At 38.2% G+C, this 24537-nt stretch overlaps 1 protein-coding gene and 1 long non-coding RNA gene across 2 annotated transcripts in view; one reads left to right on the forward strand and one right to left on the reverse strand.

The window, feature by feature from the left end:
• LOC127369796 (uncharacterized) overlaps window positions 1-14948 on the forward strand; it is a 58296-nt gene extending 43348 nt beyond the window's left edge. Inside the window, exon 3 of the long non-coding RNA XR_007886118.1 lies at window positions 14849-14948. This is a non-coding gene — a long non-coding RNA (uncharacterized LOC127369796). The remainder of the gene's footprint in view (window positions 1-14848) is intronic.
• The window catches only part of LOC127369790 (B-cell receptor CD22-like), a 40603-nt gene that overhangs the window by 10597 nt on the left and 5469 nt on the right, over window positions 1-24537 (reverse strand). The window contains exons 7-9 of the mRNA XM_051411531.1: window positions 14042-14347; window positions 13867-13939; window positions 3542-3580 (exon numbers count right to left, since the gene is read on the reverse strand). Coding sequence (XP_051267491.1) covers window positions 3542-3580; window positions 13867-13939; window positions 14042-14347 — 418 coding nt within the window. The remainder of the gene's footprint in view (window positions 1-3541; window positions 3581-13866; window positions 13940-14041; window positions 14348-24537) is intronic.

Genomic DNA, 24537 nt, shown 5'->3' on the forward strand with positions numbered 1-24537 from the left:
ATGTGGACATGTAATATACAGCAGGTGGTTTATTACGAGTAGTTTAGTTCTTGTGGAACCCTTTTGTCATTACAAAGGAGGAGAACGCCTCATGGACGAGGACTTTGAAAATGTTATTGGGAAGAGGGACGTCTGGACTACCCTGCTATAGACCTGCTGCCACAAGTACAGAAACAGCAAAACAACTTCCCCTGTTTACTTATATTTCACTGCTTTTCATCAGCGATCTGTTCACAACTTCATCAGTTTACTTCCCATCACTTCTCTCTGGTCCTCTCATTCTGGTTTATCAGCCACACACAGAAAATAATTATATTTCATATACAGACTCACAGATATGTTACACTGTTTTAGTGGTAATTAAAGGTGAGTAGAAACATTACATGTCTAAGTCATCTCTTTTGAAATTTTGATTTTTAGGATACATAGAACTACAGTAATACTTTAATTTATGCATTTTCTGACACTAAAAATGACCAACGTCCTTCCTTTTCAGCACATCTTCCACCACTTCTCTTTTACCCACTTTAACTCATCAACCACACACTGACAAACCTTATGCTTTCAACACGTATTTCATCACATTAACAGAAACATGTTCAGCATTGAAACATCATTGAGTAATTTCAGAAACTACATGATGACAAGTCAACTTGATACCACAGGGTACATTTGATGTGTTTTTAAATAAATGTGATATTCTCTTGAAGGACTTGTACCACACTGTTGACTGTGTAATGTCTGTACTGTGTGCCACTGTCAGCACTTGATTTAATACATTGCAGCTGAACTGTATTCAGGAATTAAAGGTTCAGTGTGGAAGATTTAGTGGCATCTAGCATTGTAGTTGCAGATTGCAACTCACTCGCTTCACCCTCCCTTTTCCCATCCTGGCTGTGACTGTTAGTCTTGTTAGTGTCTTTTAACATATACTGTTGAATTTACAGCCCCAACTTCGCTGTTTTGGTTCACTCTCACAGCTTTCATCAGCCTCATTTTCAGATGCAGCAGGCAGCTGTTTAAAGTAAAAAGCTCTAAAATCCACTGTTCACTCCCTGCTCAGCACCAAACAGCAGTTTGTGTAATTTAATGTGTAATGGTAATTTTTAAGAACCTATACAACCCGTTGACCTGGTCATTGTAAAACCATACGCAACTGTTAAAGAAGCTATTATATGCATATAACCTTTAACCCTGTTTCTAACTACACTCTATGTCCAAGTAAACAGCGGGATGTTGAGACTTCACTAAGAAGCCAAGGACATGATCATCTCACCACACTATCTATCTGTTTACTGTCCCAGAACTCAGGAATGTGTAACTGTGTTAGAGTGACGCTCCAACAGGGATAAAACTATACTGCTTCTTCCAGTCGGGGCTCTTTCGGACTTTCACATAAGAGAGTGTGTGACGGTTGCATTGAGACCATTAATGGATGACTTAAATAAAAATTTACTGAAAGACAAGATCATACTTTGTATGCTTTATTAAGAAATTGCCACCACACATACCAAGATTTAATGTCACTGTCAGCTCCATAGGAGACAGTCTTATTGTTTACAGGTGTAATTTCCCCACACAGACACTGTGTTAGGAACAAAAGTTTAAAAAAGAGCAGTCTGGGAGCATCACTGTTCACGTGACATAACACTTCCTTGTTTGTGGTGTTGGTGACCAGTGATGAATTTAGGTCTGAGGAGTTGTGAATAGGAGCTGTCCAAGGTGTCTGCACTACCAGCTGGTGGAGTATGGACCACTCATGACTTAAAGTAGAAAAAGACATTCAACTGTACACTCACTGCTAATCAAAGCTCAGACAGAGACTCAGTGCCAGAAGGTCATATTTTATTAAAGTCATTTACTGCAGCACAGAGAAAGTTCTTAATACAGCACTGTTTGATCTACATTAACAATCTTCCAACTATTACCAACAGTTAATAATTTCTCATTTAAATTTGTACAATTACAGTCAGAGTTAGAGACAGAAATGAATACAAAATCAAACAAAAGCTACCATATCTCATCTGTAAAGTAACAATTAACTAATAGCTGTCATATAGATTATAAAAAGACAGTGTTGTTCTTTGTGAGCAGAGTGAAAACCTCCTGAAAACTTTGAACCCTCAAAAAGACCTTTGAAGTCATAATGTGTAAGTGTCAGTTCTCGAAGGTAAACTGCACTTCAGGGGACTCCAACCACCACATTTTGACCCAGAAATAATGAGGACATGACCTCTGTATCCTCTGTGGTAGCTACGGCCCTGGCTATAGTTACTAGTTACTTTGCAGATAGATTTTACATACAGAACATTTGATCATTAATATGATTTGTTGTGTTGAATATGTTGAATATTTACGAATTAGAGGAAGAAATATATTACATTAATGGTGAACATGACCTCTTGCTCTTCTCCTTCATGAAGCTTCAATCTCAGTCACTCTGTTGACATCGTCTGCTTCTACTGCGTCCTGTGGAAATGAAACAACACAGAGAGAGAGTGGTGTTAGTGCTCTGCAGTGAGTTTAATGCAGCTGGAAGAGAAATGCCAGCAGCTCCTTGAGCTTGTTTTGGTAAATCGAAGCCTAATATAAAGTGAGATTAACTCTCCTTAATGAAATTTGGCCCATTGCATTCTGGTCTACAATCACTGCTGTTTATGGAGACATGGATATCTAAACATCATTGTCTCTGAAGGATTTCTTCTGTATGACTGTTGAACATTAATCTGCAAAGACGCCTACAAAGAAACCTTTACTCTTTTATAACTGGAGCTTTTTCTCTGTTTTCTTCAAAGATAATTTCTTGTTGAAAGAATAATGTACCTGTCCTCATCTAGTAGCTTACCTTCACTGGTTTGTTGCAGCATCTTGATCTAAGCCACCTGAAAGAAAACGAGATGAATGAATAAACATGAAAACTTCAAACATTTCAAAGAGACCAATAAGTCTTTATCTGCAAATGATCATATTATAGAAAAGTTATTCTCACCACTCAAAGATGATGATTGTACTTTAGAGCATTACGATTCCCAGGATCTTCACATAGACAAAAACCTCAAACTCTGGATTAACTGTAACAAGACAGCATGGTCACCTTCTCCTTAATGGAAAACATTACAGCTCTAAGACATCCTGAACTTTACATCACAAATCACCCTATTCTTTATAAAGCAAAATAAAATGTCTAACGTGAAGCATTTAGAGTCAAACTGAGTCAGTTGAAAAGCTTTCAGAGCATCTTTCAATGAATCTCACAAAGCTGAATTTCATTATCAGAACACACTTTATTCAACAATTAAAGCTTTTCACCTACCACTTCATAATGTGTGTTCATCAAACAAAGAAATGAAGCTACACAGCAGGAAAAAATCTGATTCAGGTTCTACATTTACCTGCACTGTTCAAATGAATCCATGATGATGCCTGAGCACCAAAATCATTCATTGCCACACAGTAATAAACTCCTCCATCTGTCACATTGAAGCTGTAAAACGGTCCTTCAGATACATTCATGGGTCCATCTTTGCTGTTCTTGAACCAGGTGAAGCGGCTGACGGGAGGCTTGGCTCTGCTGGAGCAGGTCAGGTTCACCCAGCTACCTGCTGACACCAAACCTGATGGACTGACGGACACTGAGGTGTTTTTAGGAGCATCTGAGGAAAATGTGAGATTAACTTTATTCATTAAAAATCAGCTGACATCCCATGAATCATCATGTGCTGACAGGATCCAATAACAAACTCTGGTTGTCTTACATGAAACACTGAGAGTCTTTCTCTCCTCTGCTGTCTTGTTATCTTTTCCTTCATTCACAGGATATCTGACAGAACAGGTGATGTTGTATCCATCATGTTGGTCTGACAGAGTGATGTTCTCCTGGATTTTAGTTGTGAAGGTTCCATCTGTGTTTTCCTCTATTTGGTTGTGAGAGTCTTGTTGGAGATTCCAGGTGAGTTTAGGAGGGGAGTGTGGACAGGGAGTGAAAGCTGAGCAGGTTATAGTGACAGACTGCTTCTCCTTCAGATCACCTGGGATCTCAATTGTGGGGCTCTGGGGTTATTGTTTATTTTAAACAATAACATTATAGACTGACGAAAGAAACAAAGCTCTCTTACCTTTAACTGTTATTTGAAGAGGATCACAAACAGCTGTTGCTCTGAAAGGCCAGTTCATGATTCTGAAGTAGTATGTGTCTGTATAATTTGTGATTAAACTGGAAAACAGAGTGGTGCAGTTTTTCTGACTCAGGTTTCCAGTAATATTCATTGGATACGTGTTAACTGTCTTACTACTGTTGAAAATCACATTGTTTGGATTGAGGCCAAATCTGGAGTCAGTTTTAATCCACACTCCAAAGGTTTCTCTGCTGCTGTTAAACTCTTGTTCTGGTTCAGCACTAAAGTTACATGAGATTTGCAAACAAGTTCCACTCAGTGCTTCCATATTCTTTGGTGCAGTAATGAAGAGCTTTGACATCTGAGGACAATCAGCCAAAGCACCTGCAAAATCAGACTCATGATGAACAAAATGTGGAAAAAATCAGCATGAAGAGAAAGTTCATGATAAACAAATCAGCAGTTGTTGCATGCTGGTCTTTTCCCTGTCCTCAGAGCTGCCCACTCTCACGCTTTCGCTGTGTGACACACGGTTTTGCCTGTTTTCACACGCACTCACGCAACACATCCAATTTCTAACGCCAAAAAAATCCGATCTTGGGCCGTTTTGTATGGAGGACTGAAAGTGCCACAATTAAATAAATAAATACACCATTAAATAATTAATTAAATGTGTCATTCATTAATTAAAATTGGAATTAAATACATAAATGTGTAATTAAATATGTCATTCATTAATTCAAATACCGATTAATTTTATGTAAAATACATATATAATTATTTCACTATTTACATTTACATTTCATGGTCCTGCCTGGCAGTGCTTCATGAATTACTTAAAACTGTCAAACACACCAAAAGTTGGTAGGCGGAACCTAACGCCTGATTGGTTACCCTGCCCATCAAGCCAAGACAAATCAATTCTAGATAATGGATCGATGCAGAGCTAGTGAACACATTCCAATACACTGGGTGGCGCTATTGGACTACTTCTTCTAAATCTGCAGTCACTCTGTGGTCAATATCTTGGTCAGAAAGTGCAGAAATAACTCCAAGAACTTCAGTAAGTTCCTCTGCTTTACTCGCTACATGGTCTGGGTCAGCAGCTCCTGCTTCCACATCCTCTGCTAAGTCTAAAAAATAAAATTAAGTGTTTAACTTAAAAATAAAGTGTAGCAGCAGCTTGAGTTTCCCTTTTTCTTTGTTAACTGTTTCATATCTTGATTAACAGTCTCAACAAATTTTATAAATGAATATCAACACATCTTTACAATTGAACAGTTTCTCTTTCTTTCCCTTTTATATCTTTCTACACACTTTCTGTTGTTCAGTGAGAGAATTGAGCTCTAACCTCTCTCCCTCGTTGGGCAGTGAATGAATGGGTCAGGATCAGTGTTGTAAGTAATTAGTAATTAGTTATAGTTGCAAATTACTTATCCCAAAAAGTAACTGAGTGAGTAACTCAGTTACCACATTGTAAAAGTAATTAGTTACTCAGCAAAGTAAGTAAAACGTTATTTTTTATGGTCTATAATTACATTCTATAACATCTTCTATAACGTTAAAGATGTTTATAATCACTGAATAAAGAATAAAACACTATATACAGTATTTTAGAACATTTGGTATTTATTTGAACTCAATTGATTGCGTTAGTGACGCCGTTATACTTAAACGCTGTTACTCCCAACACTGGTCAGGATACTGGTTGAGTGATCATATTGGGATCTGAGACTGCTTATTTTCTGTGACCTTGTTCAGACTTGAGTGGGTATGTTTGATGAAAACTTTGTGTTTTGTCTCATAGTGGCGTTTCACCCTGGCACTTTTAATCAGCGCCACGGTCTCTGAACATATGAGACACACTGGTTATGTGCTCCCAGTGGGAAGAATGAATGTGAATGAATCTGTCCATTAAAAGCTAAATTTTCTATCCACTTTTCTCTTCTTAGAGAGCACCATAAATCTTCTGTTGTCTCGCGCTCACTCATCTGTTTCCTCTCAATGTATCTGTGACTTCTCTTTCCGTCTGTCTCTCCTCTCTCATCGCTCTCATCTCTGTATTCAGTCGCGCTGTTTAAACAGATTTGATTGGCTGAGCAGCATCACGTGGGATGGCTTAACTAGCATGCGATTGGTCTGTGAGCTTCCTGATCTGCTAAACAAATACCGTAAAGACTAAAAAAGCTGTGCTGGTTAAAATAGAAGCTCCCCATCAAAATTTAGAATCCTCAATAATTAATTGATTATGGGTCTGGGCCGTTTCTTGTGTGATTGGCCGTCCCCGCTGTCACTCCATCTTGCTTGCACACCGGTCTGCTGGTGTTGCCCAGGTAATATCAGAGGTTTCATTTACATTCACGTTTGAATCGGTGTTCATGTGCGTGTGTGTGTCCAGAATGTTTTTTCTATATTTACATTTACATTCTTTACAACCAGTCAAACCAAAAAATTGAACAGTAAACGTAAAAGTAGCAATTGAAAACTAAAAGAACTACTATTGTGTGTAGGTGGCGCCCGCCGGTTAGCTCAGTCGGTAGAGCTGGCGAACCATATAGGCTACGGAGCTGCTGCAGCGGCGCGGCTTCAAATCCGAGCTGCTGCCTTTTGCCGCGTGTCATCCCCCCTCTCTCCACCAACCATCATTGTCTCCCCACAGCTGTCTCCATAAATAAAGCCGCCAAAAAAATAACTTAAAGAAAAAATAAATACTTGAGTCCCCCCCACCTCTGAAATCAAAATTTTGTCCTTGATCTGAGCTGAGACTAGGTATGTGACAATGAAATGTCGTCCAATTGAGTACTCACTCTCTTAAACTTTAAATCTTGAAATAAATGATTTGTTTGTGCGTGTGAACATGATTTAGTGTGGTGAAAGCTGTCATAACAAGCAGCAGGAGAGCACCTTGTTAACCTCGTGGTATACTGCATGCTCACAATATCAGCTCATTGCATTGTTTATTTACCCACAGTTTAATACCATTCTAATTAAAATATCAATCAACGTACAGGTACCTAGGTCAATTCTTAAACACTGGTCTATGAATAAGGCTTTATTGTGATACAGGCAGTCATTTAGGCACAACAATAGTTTTCTGGTTGAATGTTCAGCTCAAGTCTAGAAGGCCCTACAAGTCATGATGCTGAACATGAATCAGAATAATGCGTGTGCGGCATAATTTTGGTCACCCCCAACAAAATCTCACTCCAAGGTTTTTGGAAAAGTTGGCAGGTATGCTGTCCTGTTAACAATTTCTATATAAAACATTTCACTTTGCAGTCACGACATGAACAGTTGGAAAAAGTAACTCTATCTACACTGGTCTTTCTGCTTTGTTTCTAAATGAAGTCCAAACTGTAAATGATTAACATCTCAAAATAAAAGTGACTGAACAAACAGCTCACCTAAAGGAAAGAAGACACTTTTCGCTGATTAACCAGTAAACCACTACTACCATCAGTAATTCTGAGCGATGTGCGGTCGCTGATGCCCAAGATGGATGAACTCTGCATCAATCAAAGCAGCTGCTTTGAGTGTATGGGGAATCAAATCTCATGGGCTGCGTTTCATTAGTCGTTCAACTGCCCTCGGCACTTGCCCTCGGGGGAATCCCCGCCGCCATCATAAGTGTCGTTCCAATTGTCTGAAAAACTGAAGTGAACTTGGTGAGATGGACCCTCGGAGGGCTGAGGGAGCGAGTGAACAAGGATGGTCACTCCGAGGTGGATATCACCCACAATGCATTGCAGTTTACGTCATTGCCGCTATAACGCCGACGGCTGCCAATGAGTAGACTCCAAGGGCAAGTGCGTTTCATTTAAATCCCCCGCTCCTCCCCCGCCCACTTTCCCTCCGCGCTCCAAGTGGCCTCCGTGCGACGTATGCTGTTACGTCATACCAAGGACTGAGGGTAAGTGAATGAGGGGAAGTGGAACTACTAATGAAACGCAGCCATGGTCTTTTCCGAGACCTATCGTCAACAACAAGTCCCAGACATCCTGGATATTGACTTGCTTGTGGGAGCCGAACGCTCCCCCTATGCGACTGGCAAGAGGAACGGAGGGGGCATGTGCGTCTATGTGAGTAACACATGGTGCAAACACTATACAGTGAGAGACATTATATGTAACTCAGACATTGAACTGTTCTGTGTATCTCTGAGACCCCACTACTTGCCAATGGAGTTTGGCAATATCGTCATAGCTGCTGTTTATGTCCCCCCCTCAGGGGCAACGCAGATAAAGTTACTGCTGCAGCGCACACCCGGAGCACCTGTTTTCTTTTGAGGCAATTTTAACCACTGTAAGACAGAGACTGTGTTGCCACAATTTGATCAATATGTACGATACAACACCCGAAATAAAAGGATCCTAGATAAATGCTTTGGCAACATAAAGACTGGTATTCGGCAAAGTCAAAGCCCCCTCTTTCAACTCAGACCGCAATAACATACACTTAATTCCCTCATATAGATACTGATACCACTCGCTGGCTGGAAGTGGACCCGCCCAGTGTACAGTCCCTTTTTAGTAAGGTGTGCACTGGCCCAGATGGACTGCCAGCTTTTTTGCTTAAACGCTGAGCAGAGGAACTAACAACAGTATGTTCCAACAGTCTTTGGACACTCACACTGTCCCAGCTTGGTGGAAGAAGTTTCCCGTTTCCCGTTCTTGGTTCAGTCAACACCTGTTCCTGGTTCTACATCAGGTCTTCTTGAGCCACATCTCTCTAGTGGTTGAGCTTGTCATGAAGCTGCTCACAGTTCATGACAAAGAAGGGAGACCACACGGACAATTGAAGTGTTTAAGGCAAAAATAAATTTAATTAAACAATATTCACACTAAACAAAGTATACAAGATATATGTACATCTGTATTGTCAGTAGTGCAGTGAGTGTGTGGAAAAAGGATATTCATTAATCAAGCCAAAGACAGCGACAAACCCAGGACCTGCTGGCTGAAAGGAGGGAGAGACAACAAACTGATCAACCTCCTATAAAGCCTAGTGATCAGGGAGGAACCAGGTGTAGCCCATTGAATGGCCACACCCAGCCACTTTGTCTCCTGTGAAGAAGAAAAAGGGAAAAAAGACACAGACCAACCAGAGGGCGGAGGGGTCATCAAAAGCTTCAGCAGTCTCTGGTTTAAGAGCTTCAGCAGTCTCTAGTGGAAGAGCTTCAGCAGTCTCTAGTGGAAGAGCTTCAGCAGTCTCTAGTGTGTACCTGAATGAACAGAAAGAAGGTACACTTTCTGCTGTCGCTGTGCTGGCTGAGTATGTGTTAACCCATTAATCTGCTTTTTCTCCAGTCTCTGCTGTCTCACGTCTCTCCTCTCCTCCCCTCCCAGATCCTCTAATCCATGTGGGCTGACAGAGGGAAGGGAATGTTATTACTGTCACCAGGTCGGCCATGTCATTGCAAATTGCTTTTCAAAAAAACATTTTCTGAGGTCATTTAAATCCCTGATCCCCGTACTCGCCCATTAGAGATTCATCCTACGGGCCTTTCGCTCAGCAATGTCATTAACAACACTGCTCAAGTTTAAGTATTTTTAGGTATGTTCTCTTTCATGTATAATCACATGTCACTGACTTCAAGGTGAGACTATAGGTCTATACCCACCATCACGTTTTCTAGGGCTACCTCTCTCCACAACATCACCGAGCACCAAGTCCCGGACGGGTACCGGTTAGGATAGGTTTCCATAATATCCATATATAGTAGGCTACCCAGTGATACTACATACTAACACATAGACTAACTACATTTACCCTCAATACTTTACTTACTCCTATACACTGCACTATAAACATAACAGTACATAAAGAAATGGGCTATACACACTGAACGGCGCTTACCGTAACAACTTTCTCCTGTAGCGTGATCAATCTGTTGTGATGGGCGGCTGCATCCTCTTTATAAATAAAAATCAACTCAAATATTGGCACATCTTTGCAAACATCAGCACATCTTTGCAAACATAATATAATGCCCTATATGACCATAAATACTAAGTGAAACACTTGTAATAAATAATATAAGTAGAAGTTCTTGTTTGAGAGGTCGAGACAAGAAAGCATTATTTGATGGGCATTTCTAATGTTAAAAAGGCAGCATGTGGCGGATGTTGTGAATGCTGCTGCCTCAAAAAATCAGACCATCGCTCAAATAAATAAGTGTTCCAACATGAAAAAAGTGCTTTGCCTTACACAGTGTTTGTGCTACTGGCGGGGGCAAAGGAACACCAGAGTCCCTCCCTTGATGAGAGGCTGGCATCCATTACTGATGAGCGCAAATCTGCCTGCTTTTCTAAGGACTTGTGTTCTCAAAGATGATGTCTTTTTATTTTCCCAAAAAACGATTTTACATGGTAAAAACAATTGGGTTAAAGGCAGAGCAACTATTGCAGCAAAAGGTTTGCAAATGGAGCATATTTCCATTTTAGCTGGTGCTGACGTCTTCAGTTCTCACAGAATTCAATGTTCAGTACAGTCAGCTGTTATTTTCGAAGTTATACGTTTCTGTCAGTGGCAGCAACGTGCAAAGGTTGTCAGAGATTTGGTGATACAAGGAGTTACATGTTCTAACAGTCTTTTCCATATACATATAACATGAACTCAACCAAATGACATGCAAGGCCAGTCAAATACGCCGCAGTCTTTTCTTTACAAACACTCTTTGGAGGATTTACTTCCTGCAATAGCTTTAAACTCCTCCACACGGGACTCAACAAGCTCTGTCAGGTTGTTTGACAGACAAGCAAGGTCTGTCAGAAGGCATCAGGTGACATTCACTGAATGTGTTTTGGGGTGTATAATGCAAAGTAAATCCAGACTAATGATAAAAAATGTGTTCTATGGAATAACCTAACCTCACATATTCTGCAGGTGTTCATGTAAAATGTTTAAAAAACACAGAATCCTCCAAAAATATTGAAAACATTCATTTCTTTTTAGTTCTTCAAATCTGATTTCTTGTCATTTCAATCACCAGCTGCTAAAACTATTTAAAGTATTCAATTTTAATTCAAAATTCAGTCCTTCATGAAGTGATGTTGAGATAAAAAGTGCCATTCATGAGTCATTTATCATGGCCTTTGGACAGTTTACTGTTAACCTGTCAAAGAACACATTCCATTTCATGCTGACCTTTACTGTTTAACAACTAAAACCCAATCAGTTCAAGCATTAATTTATTAACGAAAAGAAACAGGTTTAACACAATGAAGACATAAACACAGAATAATATCAGGATTTTCATCATGTGACTACACAGACAATACATGTCAGAAGAATACATTCATTGTTGATGTTGGTCTTTTCATGTGATTTCTTGATAATAAAAAATAAAACATTGTTGTCAAACTGTGATAAATGAATACAAACCATAACATTTATTTCATATAATTCTTGATATACGGGCACAAGATGGCAGTAATAAGGGAACTAAGGGTCGTCTCAAACATCCAAATACAAACAACAGGCCCAGGATGACCACACTGACGTCAGATGTCTGTTTCTGGCTAGTTGTGATGGTGACTAGTGATGAATTCATGTCTGAGGGGTTGTGTTATTAATTTAACTTCCATTTGCCACAATGTTTTAGCTTATAACTAATCATGGACATATACATTCCCTACGTGCATAAATACATGCTGGCTGATATTAAAACAAAATATTACAGGAAATGCATTTTAAGTTATTTTAAGTTACATTTCAACAACATTTTGAAAATACTATGAGAAATATGAGTTTTAAGTATTTTCATTCAAACTTTTGCTGTGTTTTGATAGTAGGCTAATAATATAAAAACATATATTTGAGACTCTCATACCACTAGAGGAAGCTAGAGTACCACTAGTGAACCAGGGATGTAGACATTTAATTGCTACTCAGTATTTTACCAAAAAAGGGTATTTGCCTTTTCAAGGGCATACAGTATATAGCAAATGCCCCAATTTTATAAAATCAACAATTCTCCTCAAATGCATTAAAACTAAAGGAACAAGCCCGTTTTAAAAATGTAAGGAGTTTAAAGTATAGATATTCATAGAAAGAAAATGTAGGGAGTAAATGTAAAAAGGCTTCAGAAAAAGTACAGATACTTCAAAAAACTACTTTAGTACAATAATGAAGTCTTTGTACTTTGTCACTTTCCGGCTTTGCCAAGATAATTATGTATTTTAGATAAAAGGGTTTTCTTTGCCATGCAACAAATACATGTCTTCAAATGAAGAACAATGTTAAAAGAACAACCTTAATTTTGGCAAATACCAATGAATGTATGGGATACACAATAAATATCAAAACAAGAACAATGTTTTTTAAAGGCCTGTTAAAGGCACTGTTACAAGACAAAATAAAAACATTTCAAAATTAAATATAATCTTACTACAAGACTGCTAATGCGTGTGCAGAACTGCTTCTGGTGTCATATTCCCCGCATTTATTTGCATTTATTAATTTTAGACTATTTAGAGCTTTTTAGAGTTTTGGGACTTTTATTTGCAGATATCTGACAATCCAGGCTCCAGTGTCTACATCAACTGAAATCAAACATCTTGTGTACATAAAACATTAAGGCACATTAAATATTAATTCTACACAAATGTTATTTTGTCTTTTAAAAACGGTTCTCATGTTTTCTTAACTTGAGCATAGAGATTCTCTGGACCGTCGGCAGTGTGAGTTAAGCTGTTTGCTGGCTCAGACACTTTGACCTGTGCATACAGTGTTTCCTGCTGCTGTCCACTGTCCTGCACTGAGTCAGAGGACGGTTCAGGTCTCCTCTTGGAGAAGTCGATCTCTCCATAATGGATGTTTTCTACCTCTTCTTTTGTTTTTCTTGCTGACTCTGCAACAGTCAGCTCTTCACCTGTTGGACTCTGCACAAACATGAAATGTTGTTAGTATCTGGATGTGGACTTTCATCTGCCAACAGGATATTTTGTCACACTTCCTGTTTCTTCACATTTTTACTTATAAAGAATATCTCATAGATTGTCCATTTAATGTTCAGTCCTTTATGCTTTCATATATCTACACAGTCACTGTAAGCAGGTGCAACACATTTATAGTGCAGTGCTGTACAGAGGAGTTTAGTATTTTCCCACCTGATTCTGTTGCTGAGTTGAATCTGTGGACTTCACCCGCCTCCAACGCACAAGAATGCTGTAAAACAAACAATTAAAGAGAAATCTGGATAAGTACATAAACTGAATGTAGAAAGATGTAGACGACTGAGAAGTTGGTACAGAGAAGTAAAAATCATGTAATCATCTGTGCCTTTAACAAGAATGTGAGCGTAGCTGAAATATACAAGTAACTGAGTTACATTAGCTGCTTTTAATTTGTGATACTTACCAAACACAGACAACCAGGCAGACGAGCATGATGATCCCAATAATTCCTCCAAGAACTGGCCCCCACTGTAGAGATCCATTGGGTGGTTCTGTTCATACAAACAAACTAAATATGAGAAACTACTAAAAGAAGACATGTAACTAAAGGGTAATGAAGAAACTTTTCAAAGATCAAAGTAAGGGGACACAGTCCAGTTCAGTATTTACCTTTAATATTAAGACAAATTGATGACGTTTCATTGCCGAGATCATTTGTAGCCACACAGTAATAAACTCCTCCATCTGTCACATTGAAGCTGTAAAACGGTCCTTCAGATACAATCATGGGTCCATCTTTGCTGTTCTTGAACCAGGTGAAGCGGCTGACGGAAGGCTTGGCTCTGCTGGAGCAGGTCAGGTTCACCCAGCTACCTGCTGACACCAAACCTGATGGACTGATGGACACTGAGGTGTCTTTAGGAGCATCTGAGGAAAATGTGAGATTAACTTTATTCATTAAAAATCAGCTGATATCCCATGAATCATCATGTGCTGACAGGATCCAATAACAAACTCTGGTTGTCTTACATGAAACACTGAGAGTCTTTCTCTCCTCTGCTGTCTTGTTATCTTTTCCTTCATTCACAGGATATCTGACAGAACAGGTGATGTTGTATCCATCATGTTGGTCTGACAGAGTGATGCTCTCCTGGATTTTAGTTGTGAAGGTTCCATCTGTGTTTTCCTCTATTTGGTTGTGAGAGTCTTGTTGGAGATTCCAGGTGAGTTTAGGAGGGGAGTGTGGACAGGGAGTGAAAGCTGAGCAGATTATAGTGACTGACTGCTTCTCCTTCAGATCACCTGGGATCTCAATTCTGGGGCTTGGAGGAGAATCTGTGGTTTAAATCAAACACATTTTACAGTATAAGTATAAATAACAGTTTGTTCTGCATTTCAGTGTCCCAACATTTGATCATTTTAATGTCAAACTGTAACAATAGACTCAGTGTTTAATCAGAATTTAAATTCATGGTAAAGTGAAAAACCTCCAAATTGATAAAGTGTGCTGTTTAGGCCAAAACTTTAACTGATTTAACTTTTTATTCTAAACAATAACATTATAGACTGACTGAAAGAAACAAAGCTCTCTTACCTTTAACTGTTATTTGAAGACGATCACATTCAGCTGTTGCTCTGAATGGTTTAGTCTCAATTCTGAAGTAGTATGTGTCTGTATAACTTTTGATTAAACTGGAAAACAGAGTGGTGCAGTTTTTCTGACTCAGGTTTCCAGTAATATTCATTGGATACGTGTTAACTGTCTTACTACTGTTGAAAATCACATTGTTTGGATTTAGGCCAAATCTGTAGTCAGTTTTAATCCACATTCCAAAGGTTTCTCTGCTGCTGTTAAAATCTTGTTCTGGTTTAGCACTAAAGTTACATGGGATTTGCAAACAAGATCCACTCAGTGCTTCCATCTTCTTTGGTGCAGTGATGAAGAGCTTTGACCTCTGAGGACAATCATCCAAAGCACCTGTAAAATCAGACTCATGATGAACAAAATGTGGAAAAAATCAGCATGAAGAGAAAGTTCATGATAAACAAATCAGCAGTGTGTTGCATGCTGGTCTTTTCCCCTGTCCTGTTAACAATTTCTATATAAAACATTTCACTTTGCAGTCAGGACATGAACAGTTGGAAAAAGTAAGTCTATCTGCACTGGTCTTTCTGCTTTGTTTCTAAATGAAGTCCAAACTGTAAATGATTAACGTCTCCAAATAAAAGTGACTGAACAAACAGCTCACCTGAAAGAAAGAAGACACTCAGTAACATGATGGCTGTCACCATATTCACAGACAGGACTGCAATCACACTCATCACCAGGATCTGAAAAAAAGTTACTTTTCAATATTCTTTTTTTATCAAACATCTTTTAAACAAATCCTTCATGTTGTTTTAAAGCAACCTCAGATTCACACATTCAAACCAGGAACTTGCCATTTCCGACCAGATGTTACTGTGTTATAAGTAGTGATGAATAATATCTGCAGAGTTGCTCTGAAAACAGTTTCAATATAAAATCAGAATGATCCAGTCTGACTTTATGATATTATAGTTCAAATAAAATGTTGCTGCAGAAACTTCTCATTTCTTTGAGGATCATTTCTGCTAAAACAAAACCCAACAAATAAAATATATCATGTCTTTTTCAGTGGAGTTCATGAAAAGCAACAAATAAAAACTCTCTGGGTTAAAAAGTTCAAACATAAAAAGCAGTAACATTTGACCTTACCAAACGAGCCTGCAGATAAACCGGAGAAACAATTCGTTTTAAAATCAGACAATCTGTGAATTTCAGCTGTAACATAAAAGCAAACAGACTTCTTGTTTCAAACTAGATATCACACGATTAAAATACTGCTGAAATACAAGAAATCTTCATCCTTCCTGTTCGCACCCTGTGAGTGAGGAAGTCCGCTTTTGTTGCATCATAACCTCATCAGAGTGCAAATTAATTACTCAGAGATGTTTTTTAACATGACACAAGACAAGTCTGTACGCTTTATCTCCTTTTGCTACATATTATATTAATCACAATAGTGACATATTTAGAAAATGTAAAAATACTGACTTCATGTGCTGCACACAGGAGGTTAAAGGTCCAGTGTGTAACATGTCGAAGAATCTACTGGCAGAAATGAATATAATATTCATAGGTATCTTTTCTTTAGTCTATAATCAGTTGAATATAGGAATCGTTTTTGCTACCTTAGAATGAGACTGTTTTTATCTACAGACACAGCTGGTCACCTTCCATGGAGTCCGCCATGTTGAAGCGCCATGTTTCTACAGTAGCCCAGAACAGACAAACCAATCACTGACTCTACAGGTCATCAAATACAGATGTGAGTGGTGTTCAGTTAGTTGCAATCTGCAACTTCACAGCTTCATGCCTCTAAATCCTACAAACTGGTCCTTTAATATTTAGGTGAACAGTAGATATAAAATGTACACATGTAATATACAGAAGGCGTTTTATAATGAGTAGTTTAGTTCTTGTAGAACCCTTTTGATATTATAAAAGAAGATGATTAGAGACCATCAGTACAGACAGTCTGTTTTTTATTAGACAAATAAACAGGAAACTTCTCTTTTCACAACTTCATCAGTTTACATCCCACCTCTCTCTGGCCCTCTCACTGTGGTTTACTAACCAGATACTTATAAAGAAATTTGTGCTAAAGGTTGATGAGAAGAAAGCAGGCTTTGGGGGTTTCTTTGTGGTATAAAATAATGATATAGAAATGATTAGAAACTGCAGTTTGCATTGTCTAGTTGAGTATGGTGTTAGTAATGGAAATATTTTTAGAATATTTTTGCATTTTCTTGTAGCACTTTAATGTTAAAGTGGTCCTCCTATGAGATGATAATACCAGCTGTGTTCACTTGCAGGACTGGATCCACTCTGCTGAGCGTGGAGAATAAAGCAGTAATGTAGTTTTTAAATGTATCCCTGGGGCCAGAGCGGGCGACATTGAATCCTATTTAAAACTGCTGGCTAAAGATAAACGTAAATACAGTAAGATTGTTATCCACGTCGGCGGTAACGACACCCGTTTACGCCAATCGGAGGTCACTAAGATTAGTGTGGAGTCGGTGTGTAAATATGCTAAGACAATGTCGGACACCGTAGTTTTCTCTTGACCCCTCCCCAATGTGACCAGTGATGACATGTATAGCCGCATGTTGTCATTCCACCGCTGGCTGTCGAGGTGGTGTCCAGCAAACGATGTGGGCTTCATTGATAACTGGAAGCCTTTTGGGGAAAACCTGGTCTGATTAGGAGAGACGGCATCCATCCCACTTTGGATGGAGCAGCTCTCTTATCTAAAAAATACGGCGAAGTTTATCTCTAAAACCTGACAGTCCAGAGTTAGGACCAGGAAGCAGAGCTGCTGTCTTACACACTTCTCTGCTCTTTCTTTAGAACAGTCACCCACCCAAAACCCCATAGAGACTGTGTCTGTCCCCCGACCACCTAAATTATTTAAAGAAATAAAAACAAGAGGAGTTCAACATAAAAATCTAATAAAAATTAAAACCAACTCCTCAGTAGCACAAAAATAAGAGAATGAAATGTGGACTGTTAAATATCAGGTCTCTGTCCTCTAAAGCTGTTTTAGTGAACGAATTAATATCAGATTATGATATTGATTTACTTTGTCTTACTGAGACCTGGTTGTCCCACGAGGAGTATGTTAGCCTAAATGAATCCACCCCCCCCAGTCATATTAATACTCACATTCCTCGAGGCACTGGCCGAGGAGGTGGAGTGGCAGCCATATATGATTCGAGCGTTTTAATGGACCCTAAACCTAAACTAAATTATAATTCATTTGAAAGCCTTGTTCTTAGTCTTTTTCACCCAAACTGGAAAACACTGCAGCCAGTTCTATTTGTTATAGTGTACCGTGCTCCTGGACCGTACTCTGATTTTATATCTGTATATCTATATATTTTCAGAGTTTCTATCAAGTTTAGTCCTTAAATCAGATAAAGTAATTATTGTAGGTGATTTTAATATTCATGTGGATGTTAACAATGACAGCCTTAGTAACGCATTTATCTCATTAATAGACTCAATTGGCTTCTGTCAGAGTGTAAATAAACCAACTCATTGTTTTAATCACACTCTTGACCTTGTTTTATCATATGGCATTGATATTGAACATTTAATAGTCTTCCCACATAATCCTTTCCTATCTGACCATTATTTAATAACTTTTGAATTCATACTATTAGATTATAAGCCATTAGGCAAAACTTCCTACAGCAGATGTCTATCTGACAGTGCTGTAGCTAAATTTAAGGAGGAGATTCCTTCAGTGTTTAATTCAATGCCATGTCTGAATTTAACAGAGTCCTATAATGACTTTAGTCCCTCTGAAATTGATAATCTTGTCAATAGTGCTACAGGCTCACTACGATCAACATTAGACTCTATCGCTCCTATAAAAAGGAAATTATTAAAACATAGGAGACTAGCACCCTGGTATAACCACCAAACCCGCCAGTTAAAACAAATAGCTAGAAAATCTGAAAGGAAATGGCGCTCTTCCAAATTATCAGAATATTGCTCAATTTGGCAAGATAATCTTAAAACCTATAGAAAGGCCCTCCGTAATGCCAGAGGAGCCTATTACTCAGCACTAATAGAAGAAAATAAGAACAACCCTAGGTTCCTCTTCAGCACTGTAGCCAGGCTGACAGAGAGTCACAGCTCTATCGAGCCACATATCCCCATAAACTTAAGTAGCAATGACTTCATGAGCTTCTTCTATAATAAAATTATTACTATTAGAGAAAAAATTAATCACCAACTGCCATCAACAGTTATCAGTGGCTCTCCAAGTTCAGGGACTTCTGTCAATGTAAACTTAGATATATATTTCGACTGTTTTTCTGCTATCGATCTTCATCAGTTAACTTCAATCATTTCTTCATCGAAGCCATCAACCTGTCTATTAGACCCAATCCCAACTAGGCTGCTTAAAGAAGTTGTTCCCTTAATTGGCACTTCTTTACTGGATATGATTAATCTTTCTTTATTATCAGGATATGTACCACAGTCCTTTCAAGTAGCTGTAATTAAACCCCTTCTTAAAAAGTCCACTCTTGACCAAGGGGTTTTAGCCAACTATAGACCGATTTCTAACCTCCCCTTCCTCTCTAATATTCTGGAGAAAGTAGTCGCCAAAGAGTTGTGTGACTTTCTACATAACAATAGTTTATTTGAGGATTTTCAGTCAGGATTTAGAGTTCATCATAGCACAGAGACAGCTCTGGTTAAAGTTAATAATGACCTTCTGACTGCTTCTGACAATGGACTTGTCTCTGTACTTGTATTATTAGATCTTAGTGCTGCATTTGACACCATTGACCATGATATTCTTTTACATAGACTTGAGCATCAAATTGGCATTAAAGGAACTGCCCTAAGCTGGTTTAAGTCATACTTATCAGATCGTTCTCAGTTTGTACATGTTAACGATGAATCCTCCATAAATACTAAAGTTAGTCATGGAGTTCCACAAGGTTCTGTACTTGGACCAATACTATTTACTTTATATATGCTCCCTTTAGGCAACATTATTAGGAATCACTCCATTAACTTTCACTGTTATGCAGATGATACGCAGTTATATCTATCAATCAAACCCAATGAAATTAATCAATTATCTAAATTACAAACATGTCTTACGGACATAAAATCCTGGATGACCTGCAATTTTCTGATGTTAAACTCAGAAAAAAACGAAATTCTTGTTCTTGGCCCCAAAAACCTTAGAGACTCATTGTCTAAAGATATAGTCACTCTAGATGGCATTAACTTGGCCTCTAGCACCACTGTCGGGAATCTTGGAGTTATCTTTGATCAGGATTTGTCATTTAACTCCCACATAAAGCAGACCTCTAGGACCGCCTTCTTTCATTTACGTAATATTAGAAAAATTAGACACATACTATCACAGACAGATCCAGAAAAACTAATCCATGCATTTGTTACTTCAAGGCTGGATTACTGCAACTCTTTATTATCAGGTTGCCCCAATAAGTCCATTAAAACGCTCCAATTAATTCAGAACGCTGCAGCACGAGTACTGACAGGAACTAGAAAAAGAGATCACATCTCTCCTGTACTAGCTTCTCTGCATTGGCTCCCTGTAAAATGTAGAATTGAATTTAAAATCCTCCTCCTCACCTATAAAGCTCTTCATGGTCAGGCCCCTTCATATCTTAAAGAGCTCATAGTTCCCTATTACCCCTCTAGAACACTACGTTCTCTGAATGCTGGGCTACTTGTGGTTCCTATAGTCTCTAAAAGTAGAACAGGAGCCAGAGCCTTCAGTTACCAAGCTCCTCTCCTGTGGAACCAGCTTCCAGTTGTGGTTCGGGAGGCAGACACCCTCACCACATTCAAGAGTAGGCTTAAGACATTCCTCTTTGATAAAGCTTATAGTTAGGGCTGGATCAGGTGAGTCCTGAACCATCCCTTAGTTATGCTGCTATAGGCCTAGACTATCGGGGGATTTCCCATGGTGCACTGAGCTACTCTCTTCCTCTCTCTTTCTGCACTCATTCATGTTCCATTAATGCATGTTACTAACTCCACTTCTTCCCCGGAGTTCTTGTGCTTTCTCGTCTCGCAGGTTCTCATGGATCCTGGTGGAGCCTCCTGCCATGGTCCTGCTTGACTGCCATTGCCAATACTGTTGTTGCTGTGCACCTGTCTGTCTGTCTGTCTGTCTCTCGCTCTCTCTCTCTCTGCCTCTCTCTCTCTCTCTCTCTCTCTCTCTCTCTCTCTCACCCCAACTGGTCGAGACAGACGACCACCCACCTAGAGCCGGAGGATCTGTCCTAGGTTTCTGCCTTTTAACAGGCAGTTTTTCCTTGCCCTTGTCGCCAAGTGCTTGCTCATGGTGGTACTGTTGGGTCTCTGTAATTAATGTTAAAGAGTTTGGTCTAGACCTGCTCTATTTGAAAAGTGTCCTGAGATAACTTCTGTTATGAATTGGCGCTATACAAATAAAATTGAATTGAATTGAATTGAATATAAGTATAATGAGTAAAGTATTTAATAGCAGAACTAAATCATTTAAAGACAAAAACAATTTCTCAATTTCTCACTTATCTACCATTTTGTGCCAGCATATACTTTTATGAGAAATATCACTCAAAGCCACTTGTTCAATTTAACAACAGGATTGTATCAGATTGTACTTTAAGTGGGGCTTTTACACTTAAGAGGAAGAATAATGACACTTATTTGGCTTGATCTGAATAAATACTGGGCATGTTGAAATGGTATGTGAAACAAATGTGAGCTATTAGGTATTTATAAAAGTAGGTGTAGTAGAGAAATAGTTTCCACTTTAGATTCTTGAAATGAAGAATTTGTAGTCTTTGAGTTTTTTTAATAATAATAAAATATCACACACCAACTTGACCATCACATTATTTGGACACATCACTCTTAATGACTGGTTCTAAGTGGTTGCTAAATAGACACACACTTGTATTTAAGGTCGAAGACAACCTTCTCCCTGTCTTCTCGCAGCAGATTGAGCAAATTTTTTTTCACCAGACAAACACTTAAATACAATTCTAGTCTTGAAGGCACTAAGCTGTTACTTTTGATTAACTGTTAAACATCATCAGAACATATCTCAAAACGAAATAAAACACCGCTAATGTGTGTGCAGAACTGCACACTGGAAACTGGAAAACAGAGTGGTGCAGTTTTTCTGACTCAGGTTTCCAGTAATATTCATTGGATACGAGTTAACTGTCTTACTACTGTTGAAAATCACATTGCTTGGATTATTGCCAAAATAATGCAAACTCCAAAGGTTTGTCTACTGCTGTTAAACTCTTGTTCTGGTTCAGCACTAAAGTTACATGGGATTTACAAACAAGATCCACTCAGTGCTACCATATTCTTTGGTGCAGTAATGAAGAGGTTTGTGTCTTGAGGACAAGTAACTAAAGCACCTGTAAAATCAGACTTATAATGAACAAAATGTGGCAAAATGGAAAAAGCCAAAAGATACTCAAAAAGTATTATTTTGCATTGTAATCTTGTTTGACTGTACTGTTTTTCAATGATTCATTCTTATTGGTTTACCACAAGCAGATAACAACCTCCCCTTAATACCCCTTAATGAACCCGACCCCAGCGGGGGCCGATCCCTTTATACCCACCAAAAGATCTTCAGATAATACGTCAGTATTGTTACAGTGACACAAGAACTTACAATCATTTAGGGTAAAGAACATTGTGCTTTGTAAAAGATAAACAATAAATGACTGAACATCAGCTCACCTGAAAGAAAGAAGACACTCAGCAAAATGTTGGCTGTCAGTGGACAGTGGGAATGAATACGACTCTCTGGGTTAAATAAGGGATAAAATGAGTAAGTAATTCTGTTTTACCAAAGAAGCCCACATCAAGCAACAATTAGATCCTTTCGTTGGTTGTTTTGAAGTGAAAATGGTTCCATTTCATGAATTTGAGCTGAAGGGCAACAATCCAGTTCAACAAACCAACTTCTCTGTTTCATTGTGATTTAACATCAAGTCGACTTCCTCCTGTACGCTTAAAAACCACACAGTCCAGTTGTTTTTTATATTGGACAAATACAGGAGGTTCTCTCCTTTACTGCTAATATTCACATTACTTCCTGCAAATCTATAAGCTGTATAATCCTTATATGTTACATAAATCACAATGATTATAATTATATTTCAGTCAGCCAACTCACTTTTGATATGTTTATTACAGCAGTATAGCATATTTAGATTTTGGCGTCTAGGCTCCAACTGGGGGTTAAGGTATTTGCTCATCACTCCCCAATATCTCTATGTAAACATATCTGCAGATGAGCAAATACCTTAACCCCCAGTCGGAGCCTACAGGTGGATGCTGTGGTGGTGGTGGGGCTTACAGCGCAGCAGGCAGCAATAGCTTACAGAGCAGCAGCAACAATACGGATGCAGTGCAACAGCGGCATTGACAGAACAGAGGGAGAGCTGGGAAATTGTGCAGTTTATTTTATTTATTTATTTATTTATTTTATGAATTTATTTTTTATTGGTGAAATTAAGTTACAGCCAAGGTGACGTGAGGGAGAAATACATCACGTGGACTAGAAGTACAGACAGTGGACATACAGTACAGATCACAACAGAAAATAACGTAAAGTTACAATGACATGTATGTAGGTAGTTTAGGTGTGTGTGTGTGTGTGTGTGTGTGTGTGTGTGTGTGTGCGTGCGTGTGGATGAGAGGCAGATGGTATGGTATTATATACACATATAATGTGGCATAGATAGATGATAAAATAAATAAGTAAATAAAGTAAAAAGTATAAATATGAGAAGAGAAGGAAGACGAAACAAAAAGAGAAAAATAAATAAATAAATAAATAATAATAATCTGCAGTACAATATGGTATATATTAACATAGTATAGTGCAATATAATTTAACCTAATATAATGTGGCAAGATAATGTGAGATAAGATAAGATAAGATAATATAGTGTGACGAGATAATGTGAATTATGATAATGTAATACAGGGCAATACTAGACATTATAATATAATATAGCATGGTGTAATATAGCACAATATAATATATAATAACATAATATAAGATCATATGGTATAACAGATATACATATATACACATACATGTAAACATAACCTAATGTAAACCAATATATCATGACAATGACTATCATAAGACTAATTATTAGAATTATAAGAGGTAGGGCCCAACCACTCCGCCCCACCTGCCCCCACCCGAGGCCCCACCATGCCCCAAGAGAACCAGGCATGGAGCCCTCGCTCACCTCCACCCTCAACCAATCCAGTCCAGCCCCACCCATCCACCTTTATTTTATTATAATAACGTCATTATCATGATTATTCTTAGGGAAAATAAATAAATAAACATAAATAAACAAATAAGAAACTATGTTTATGATGATGATATGGTAGATAAATACGATAAGAAACTATATTTGTGATGATGATATGATGAATACAGTTATGATGATGATATGATAAGTAAATAAGATAAGAAACTTGTTATGGTAATAATAACAATAAAAGCAATCATAATCATAATCATAATATTCAGTCATTAGAATATAAATACTAATAATATTAATAAACACAATCACCAAAATGAGCATAATAATAATAATAATTATCACAGTCATAGTAATAATGGAAATAGTGATAATGTAGTAATATTAATAATAGTAATAATAATAAAGGAAGAGCAAAAGAAAAACAGGAAGAGAGAATATTTTAATTACGGGAAATAAGAAATCAAGAGAAAAAGGAAAAAAAGTGCTGTGTTTTAAGGTGTTAGGAATGTGTACGGCACTGGTGCAGGTACAGCCTCATCGAGGAGAGGAATGGGGACCATCTTTCTGTGAAAGCTGTTATTTTGTTGTTATTGTAAGCAGTGGATTTTTCCATAGAGATGTGTTCCAAGAGAAGATTGATCCAG

Source organism: Dicentrarchus labrax, unplaced genomic scaffold (genome assembly GCF_905237075.1).
Source record: "Dicentrarchus labrax unplaced genomic scaffold, dlabrax2021, whole genome shotgun sequence".
In the NCBI taxonomy this organism is placed as follows: domain Eukaryota; kingdom Metazoa; phylum Chordata; class Actinopteri; family Moronidae; genus Dicentrarchus; species Dicentrarchus labrax.